The sequence below is a fragment of the Culex quinquefasciatus genome, chromosome 1, assembly GCF_015732765.1.
Source record: "Culex quinquefasciatus strain JHB chromosome 1, VPISU_Cqui_1.0_pri_paternal, whole genome shotgun sequence".
In the NCBI taxonomy this organism is placed as follows: Eukaryota; Metazoa; Arthropoda; class Insecta; order Diptera; family Culicidae; genus Culex; species Culex quinquefasciatus.
In genome coordinates this window covers 53,741,300-53,750,202 of record NC_051861.1, presented here as the reverse complement: position 1 = coordinate 53,750,202, position 8,903 = coordinate 53,741,300, and the positions used below count along the sequence as shown (strand labels likewise).

General features: G+C 42.1%; 1 protein-coding gene across 1 annotated transcript; it reads left to right on the top strand.

Moving 5' to 3' along the window:
• Window positions 1-224: 224 nt before the first annotated feature.
• Window positions 225-1,923, top strand: LOC6034794 (ADP-ribosylation factor 2). Its single transcript, XM_001845015.2, has 3 exons — window positions 225-384; window positions 631-1,019; window positions 1,607-1,923. Exons 1-3 carry the CDS (start codon window positions 318-320, stop codon window positions 1,691-1,693), a joined length of 543 nt encoding a protein of 180 aa, XP_001845067.1. The 5' UTR covers window positions 225-317; the 3' UTR covers window positions 1,694-1,923.
• Window positions 1,924-8,903: the final 6,980 nt, after the last annotated feature.

Below are 8,903 nucleotides of genomic sequence, written 5' to 3'. Positions count from 1 at the left end.
AGTGGAAATCGCTCGTTTCGATTTAGTACCAGAGCGACAATACTTTGAGTGTACAGTCAAAGGACAATCGCCAGATAATTTTCGGATCGCGATATCCGAGTTTGAGTAAAATCAAACATGATTTTGATTAATTCTTTCTGTCCGTGTACTCGATTTTTACCCACATCATGAACAACTACACTTTTGAGTGTACACAATTTTTACGCTGTCTCTCCCTTCCTCCGTGCGACTGTGTGCGTGTTTGACGGGGAGGTTTCTGATTAGTTGTCACATCTCGCGGTTTAGGCTGATTCGTAAGCAAGTGGACGTCTGCAAGAATGGGACTTACAATTTCCAGCGTTTTAACCAGGCTTTTCGGCAAGAAGCAGATGAGAATACTGATGGGTACGTATCCGGAATGTTCCTGCTTCGAGTGGAACATAGGTTTTCAAACGGGGGTGCACTAGTTTTCGAGAAAATTCAAGTTCTACTATCAGCTCCAAGATGACGTCACATGCCATCTTTTCATTATTATTCTTTTTCTAACTTGACCGTAATTAATTGAATAAAGGAAGCGGATTCTGTTTCCGTTTACTGTCCGCTCCCTGGGGCCATTATTTGATTCGTTTCCTCAATTCTTTCCACTTGCAGTTGGTTTGGATGCCGCCGGTAAAACAACAATCCTGTACAAGCTGAAGCTGGGTGAAATTGTCACGACCATTCCCACCATCGGATTCAACGTAGAAACGGTCGAGTACAAGAACATCTGCTTTACGGTTTGGGATGTCGGTGGCCAGGACAAAATCCGTCCGCTGTGGCGTCACTACTTCCAGAATACGCAGGGTCTGATCTTTGTCGTAGATTCCAATGATCGGGAGCGAATCGTCGAAGCTGAGAAAGAGCTGCAGAGTATGCTCCAGGAGGACGAGCTGCGAGACGCGGTTCTGCTGGTGTTTGCGAACAAACAGGATCTGCCGAACGCGATGACCGCCGCCGAGCTGACCGACAAACTTCATCTAAACCAGCTCAGAAATAGACAGGTAAGTTGGAATTTAATAGAGGCATGTTTGTTTAAAAAAAAACTTGCTGTTTTTCATGTTTAATACGAAATTAGTATTTTACTATCGAATTATTTTGAAGTTCCATTCAGATCAATAAAACCAGTGCAATTTTGCTAATTGTTTGCATGCTTCTGCCAAACACAAAATATTTCCATCGATTTATTTGGCACCAACAGGTCAAGCTCCAATGGTGTGTCTTAATTATCTTACCAATCCGGAAAATTCTTCAAGCTTTTTTATATCCCTTTCAATTTGCCAATCATTAAATAGTCAAGTGATCAATCAATTTGGTCAACTTTTAAAATTTAGCTGTGTTTCAAGAAAAATCCTGTTACCTGTCATTTTCGGAATAAAACAAGCACAAGCAATCCTACTTTGAATAGACCGCAAACAGTTCCGCTCTTTAAGGTCTGTTATTTAGGTTTAAAATATTTCAATGATTTTTTGTGCAACCATATTTTTTATCAGTAACTTCATTCATAGGTGAAAAACTTTGTGTTTTTTAATGTTTAAAATTCGCCAGCTAGCCCAAGTTCGAATCGTCTTTCTATTCCTCCCTTTTCCAGTGGTACATCCAGGCGACCTGTGCAACCCAGGGCCACGGCCTGTACGAAGGCTTAGACTGGCTGTCCAATGAACTGGCCAAGAAATGATGCGATAATGACGGATGTGGCGGTAATTGAAGATTTTTTTTTAAAGCAAAATAACGGATTCGCTGGCCGGTCATCGCGACAGTGTGAGCAGCTGCTTATGTTGTTTGCGTTAATTTTTTTTTCCATCAACATTGAAAAAAACCTAATTTTCTTCATATGAGAAAATATAATTAAATAAATCTTGTATGTTTACTCCAACATTCGTTTAAATATAATACAATCTATGAAAGTAAACGTATGCATTGTTCAATCATAATTTCAACTTTTAAGAAACAAAAATCTTTGACGAAAATAATAAATGGTAATCGTATGCATTATAAAAAAACAAACGCAAATTGATTGAACACATATACTAATTATTTGTAAATTTTAAGTGATATTTTACAGTAATAATAAACGTAAAATTTAAACTTTGTTACCTTTTTTCTATAATATCACAGCAAACGAAAAAGTGGCTCTTTCTGTAACTTACTTTACTGCTCGAGCAACCCCCGGGACATGGGCTGTCTTTTTTCCAATTCCGACTCGGAACTTTCACACTTTCCAGATCTTCCGGATCTCCGGATCCGACTTATATAACAACTTCGCCGGATTGATTTACGGATCGGAGTCTCGTGGAGTCCATAGTCGGCACAAATACCGAATTGGATTTAGGCTACGTCCGCAGATTGAAAGAAATAAGCTCAAAAAAAGAAACACATTATTTGAAAATTTCACGTAATTTGTACGTTCAGCCCTATTTGTACAGGTTCAGCCTGTACGAGGTTTTATAAAACAGCATGGGAACCATCTGGAGCATTTATATTTTAAATTACTTTTTTTTCACAGCTTCCTGGAATCATCTTGATTGTATTTATTATATTTATCATATTTATTATATTTATTCTATTTACTATATTATATTTATTATTCATCATTATTACAAAACTATATGCTTATTAGATAATACACTATTGACTCACATTTACACTTACAATCATTCAAATCATTTAGGGGTTACATACATGTAGAAAATCACAAAATTTCATGTTTCAGAAAATTTATTCAATCCACTTAAAATGTGATTTTCAATCACTCCTGAAAGTTTCATGAAGATATTCCATGATTAAACTGAGTAAGAGACGATTTACGCTCAAAATTTTGCCATGCGCAAAGCGAACTGTCAAACTTTGTGAGCGTTTTTCTCTAAACGCCGAGTTGATTTACGGGTGCCACGATATCTCGAGATGGGATGGACCAAATTGGCTCAAATTTGAGGTGAAGACTTACAAGACATATTCCGTGTGCATGACGAAGCCCGATTTTGAAATGTTGCCTTTTAAAAAAATACAAAAATCAAAAACTGACAATTTTTTATATGAAAAACACAGAAATATTTTTTTTTCTTTTTTTCAAATGAACTTTTTGAAAATCGGGCTTCGTCATGCACATAAGACCGGTTTAACGAGGCTTTACCAAAAATTTGAGCCGATTTGGTCAAAGCAGTGTGGAGATATCGTGGCACCCGTTTTTTGAAACTGCTAACTTCAAATAGCTATATCTCGGCAATTATACAACAAAATCTTCAAATTTATTCTGATAATAGTTGAAAATATATATTTTAATTCCCTTAAAACAGAACCAACCTCTGAAATTTTTGCCGTAACCCCTTAATACATTACGCATTCAACCATTTTCATCGGCCCGATGAAATTTCCCTAATGGGGATTCCAAACCTCCCAAAATATTCCGTTCACTTTTAAAAGTCGCATGGGTTCCTGCACTTTTGCCACTAGTGAACAACAAAAACATCCCCTCACAAATCCCCACGGGACTGTATGGGCGTAGCCTTGGAGCACTATGTGGAAATTTACGTTCTTAGATATTCTTGGTTGTACCGGGTAGCAATCAAATTGTCTAAGAATATTGAATTGACCACAATCCGCCTACAGCGTGGTGCAGACCCGTTATGCTATGCTATGCTATGCTTCAGCCTGTACGAGGTTTTATTCAACAAACAAATTGTTGAATATGATCTACCAAATTCTGCGTTGAACTAAACTTTCACAAATCACCTTTGTTGCTATGAAAAAGGTGCTTTGATGTTTATGTTTTTCAAATCAACAAAACGTTTTGTTGATTCAAACATGCATTGTTTTTTTCTGCATGCGCATATAATTTCATCGACCAACAAAATTTCTGCGCAGGCTCAACTCGAGGGCGGCAGCAGCAGCAGCGAAACCAAGCCAAAGAGGGTGAAGAAAAGCACCAAAAATCGTTCTGTCTCTTTTGTTTTGCTGTTCGTAATTTCATTTCTTGACCCCTTTTCTTGGAAGGAGCGTATTGGTCCTTTTTTTCAAAATATGTATGATTAGAGGAAACAAAATTGAAAACAAAACTTTTTTGCGGTGTTTTTTTTTTTTATAATAGTCCTTGTTTATTCGCTTAAAATTTTAAAGTTCAAATTTGAAGTTTTCTACACTAATGTTATCTATAGAATTATTACAAACAAAATATAAATATTTGGCAACAATGAGTTTTGTTTGAATTGAATGCTCTCGTGACAATCGACTAAATGATGGATACAGAAAATACTCATTCCGTTTATGTCTAAGGTTAGGACTAATAGCATTCAGTTTTGTTTTCGCATAACTCCATACTGGGGAAACTATGCGACACTCGAATAGCCTATGCTCTAGTGTGTCCACTGTCCGCGGACAATGGTCACAGTTCGGACTAGATCGTCTGTTTTGCCGATGCAGTAGCTCGTTGTGTTGGATTTTCCCATGTACTGCGCAATACCAATTGGATCGAAGTGTAGAGTCCAGTTTTTGATCTCCTAGTTGTTTGAAGATACGTCTCCATTCTCGCTGGGTTTCTAGGATGGCAGGATCACATTCACCCTCCAGGAGCTCTTGGAAGATGACGAACGAGCTGGGCTGCTGAATTGCACGTGGTGACAGTGTTGATATTTCCAGAACAGTTGTTTTGATTTGTGGGTAAGCGGCTGGTATCTGAAAGAAAGGTGTGTTGTATCGCATGTCCCTGAAGAGGTCTAGTTTACTTTCATTTTTCAGCATCCTGTTTGTGATCAGCGCAGTTGATTTGAGGCCAGGTGAGTGAAGATTCAGACCACCACGAGATTTGGGAAGAGATAAAGTCTCCAGCCGGATGTGTTGTTTCCCACCAATCCACAGGAAGTTCCGAAATTCTTTCAGAATCTGCGTCTCAAATTTTTTAGGAAGCGGAAGTGTTGAAGCTGCGTACCACAGTTTGGAAGACACAAAGGTGTTGATGTGGATGACTTTCTGGATCAGATTTAGAACTCGAGACTTGCACATCCACAGTCGCCATTTCAACTGCTTCAAAATGTTTTGCCAGGTAAGCTCCATGGATTTCTTCACGGTATCCGTGAAGATAAGCCCCAAGATCTTGCAGGAGTCCTCGAAATTCAGCCAAGGCGGAATACCATTTGTGTCTACATTTCCAATTTTCAGCGCCACTGTCTTCGCAAGGTTGAGAACTGCACCAGAAACTGGTTCATAAGCTTTGATCACGTTTACTAACTGCGTGAGTCGTCTTCCGTCTGGTACAAATATGCTTAGATCGTCTGCGTAAACGTTCAGCGCGTCGCCAGCGAGTCCCTCTCTGAAACAATTTTGTCGACCAATGGTTGCATGTATAGGACGAAGAGCAGCATGCTGAGAGGGTCGCCTTGCCTTACGGACCGTAGTATTTGAAACGGACGTGATAGATTTCCGTTTACCAGAATTCTAGAGAACGAGTTCCTAGTAATTTTTGTAAGAAGTTGATCAAGCGAGGATTAAAGTCCATCTGCTCCATCACCCTGAAGAGGAAGCTGTGGTTGACCCGATCGAACGCATGGTCCATGTCAAAAGAGACAAGCATGGAAGACTGGCCACGGAATTTCAGTGCAGAGATTTTGTCCAGGATCTTTGTCGTTGCTTCGAAGATGTTATGCTTCCCGTTGGAGCACTTCTGGTGACGTGAAAGAACTGTTTCGACAAGAGGCGTGATTCGTTGTTTGATTATTCTAGTTAAGACTTTGTAATCAAAGTTTAACAGCGTAATCGGCCTGTACGCCTTCATGTCCTTTCCGGTACCCTTCTTTTTCACCAGCACAACTATTCCATTCATAAATTTGGAAGTAGTGTCTGGTGCTTGAAGAGCTTCATTCATTATCATCGTGAATTCCTGCTTGATGATGTCCCACGCTTTCGTGTAAAATTCTTTGGGTAGACCGTCTTCGCCAGGTGACTTCCTCGAACAGCTTTGCTTGATGTACTTGATAATTTCTTCTTCGCTCACAGGTTCAAAGATTGCTTCGTTGCGTTCATTGTTTGGAGGGATTCTGCAGGTTGGCACAAAGTCAGGTGAATGAAAGTCCACAATGTTGTTTGAGAACAGGTTTTCAAAGTAGTCCACTGCATGTTGTACGACTTCCGGTCCTTGGATGATTCTTCCGTCAATCTCTAGCTGGTGAATGTATGTTGACTTTCGATTTTGGCTTTTTTCGGCCAGGTGAAACGTGCTTGTCGGTTCTCCTTGTAGGTAGGTATCATATAGCAGGCGTGATTTGTTGGATCTTTCCCTCTGCATTCTCAGCATCAGGCTTTTGATGTGATTGATGCGAGTAAGCTGCGAAGCGTCGTCGATGTAAAGTTCATAGCGTCGAGCTAATTCCCCATGCAAGAGCTCCATTGAGTCTCGATACACCCTATTTTGGATCGATGACCGCCATCTGAAGAAGGCAGCCAGCTTTGGTTTAGCAAATTCTATCCACCAGATTAGCCAGGATGTGAAGTTTCGTCGCTGCCTTACTAGATAGTCCCATTTCCGTTGCAGCTCAGCCATTGTGTCCTCATCGTCCATAGTTGCTGCGTTCAATCTCCAAACTCCTCGACCAATATTTGTACCCGCAACTGGCATCACCATGCGCACTATCACAGCTTTGTGATCACTAAAGCAAGTAACAGCATGTTGGATTGTCCTTAGATGCTCTCTTGTTGACTTCGACACAAGAAAACGATCCAGTCTTGAACCAGAACCTCCTCGAACGAAAGTGTAGTTTGTTTGATTCCGATGTAACTCCTCCACACATCGATCAGGTCAAGCGAAGTCATCAATCGTGAAGTCATTTCACTCTTAGGGGTGGCACCTGTAGCATCACGGTCGTTCACGATCGAGTTAAAGTCTCCTCCCAAAATTAGCGGACCAGAAAGATTGCGCAAGTAGTGAGCACAGGTGCAGTTGAAGAAATTTTCACGTGACTGGCGGTTTTGCGAACCAGTAGGCGCGTAGATGTTACACAGCGTTGTCCCATTTCTCAAGCGTACGACGATTAATCGTCCGTCCAGTGATTTCTCAACCGTTACATGCTCAACTGTAGATTTCAATCCAATTGCAACGCCCCTTCTTCGATTGTCTATATTGTACAGCATGGTGTAGCCGGGGATATTTATAGTATCGTTTTCAACTTCTTGAAGGAAGAAAACGTCTATTTCGTGGGCGCGCATGAAACTGGTCAGCGCATCCAGCTTAGTTTGGCTCGTGATGTTGTTTATGTTGATAGATACGAAATTATAACTTTTTAAATCCACTTAGACCCTTTAGGAAAATGCCCGCGTAGTGCTGCTATTGCCCAACAGATGCCGCTAGTGTCGCACGTTTTTGTGTGACCCTTTACGTTTTGATGTCCGTTCCAGGTCTCTGGTTCTGTCAAATAGTTTGACAAAACAGCTGTTCTTGCGCTGCTGTCATGGTTTTTGTGTTTACATACCACTTCCAAAAGCGCTGCTTTCACCTGTTTTTTTCTTGGACCGTGTGTTGATGCGAGTTTGAACTTCCGTGTTTCAATTATCACCAGCCGTTGGCGAGGCGGTGCACGTCCCGGCAGGTAAGTTCCGTGCAAATTTTCTGCACACCACGATGTGTTCTGCGATCTGTGAGTAATTGAGATTCTTTTGCAGAAAAGGCAGTATCCGGAGGTGCTTCGGCAGGACATATATCTGTGCTTCTTACCTGTGGAACTAGGTGAAGCTGCTTGTTGATATGTTGTCCTCATCGCCGGGCAGGGTGTGTTTCGGTTGCGGATTCCAAGTTCAGCTCGGCAGGAAAATCTGCGAGCAGTTTGTGTGCTCGACGTCGAGCCATAGATGCGGATGATAGATGCAGAGCGGCCAGGCAATCTGTGAGCAGTTTGAGGACTTTTGAACGGCGGGCAGTATCTGGTGCTTCGGCAGGACATATACCTGGACCTGAGCTTCTTACCTATAGAAACAGGAGAAGCGGCGTGATGGTATTCTTTCTTCAACGACGACGAGCCAGACGCGCGATGGGGAGCGACTCCAAGAGCGCCATGTTCGAATAATCTGTGAGCAGTTTGAGAACTTTTGAGGGGCGGGCAGTATCTGGTGCTTCGGCAGGACATATACCTGGACTTGAGCTTCTTACCTATGAGAACAGGTGAAGCGGCGTGATGGTATTCTTTCTTCAACGACGACGAGCCAGACGTGCGGCAGTAAGCGACTCCAGGAGCGCCTTGTTCGGAAAATCTGTGAGCAGTTTGGGAGCTTTGAATGGGATGGCAGTATCTGTGGACGCTTCGGCAGGACATATACCGGAGCTTTTACCTTTAAGAACTATGTGTTGCGCGAAGTAAATGGTTGCTGAAGAGTGGCGAGTTTGTGATGACGATGAGTAGTTTGATGTAGATAACGTGGTGATGCAAATCAAGTTGAAAACAAAGTTACTTGGAGGAGCCAGATTTGGACTTGGATCCGGACAGCCGTTTGGACTTCCTCTGTGGCTTGGGACGTGCGGGGCGTTTCTTCCCTGCAGTTGTATCTTCAGCTGAATCGGCTTCCGACTCGGCTTCATCCGTCTGCATTTTTGTATCCTCATCACTTGAAATCTCGTAGTTTTCATCTTCAGCGAAATCTAGTTCTGGAAAAGTCGAGTCTCCTTTGATTTCTTGTTCCGGAACGACTTCAGGGATCGCCGGAGCCTCCTCATCGGCAAGGAGTTGTTCCTCGTTCAGCGTCTCGATCGGGAAGAGGGTCGTGGCATCAATGGAGGTGGTGCTGGTAGGGTTTCGGTGTTTTGTTTTTCTTCGGTGCTCGGGTTTACACCCGACACGATGTCGGCCAGTGTCAAGCGGCTGTTAACGCTACCCGTAATAGCCTTCTTAACGTCAGAACATTTCTGTCCA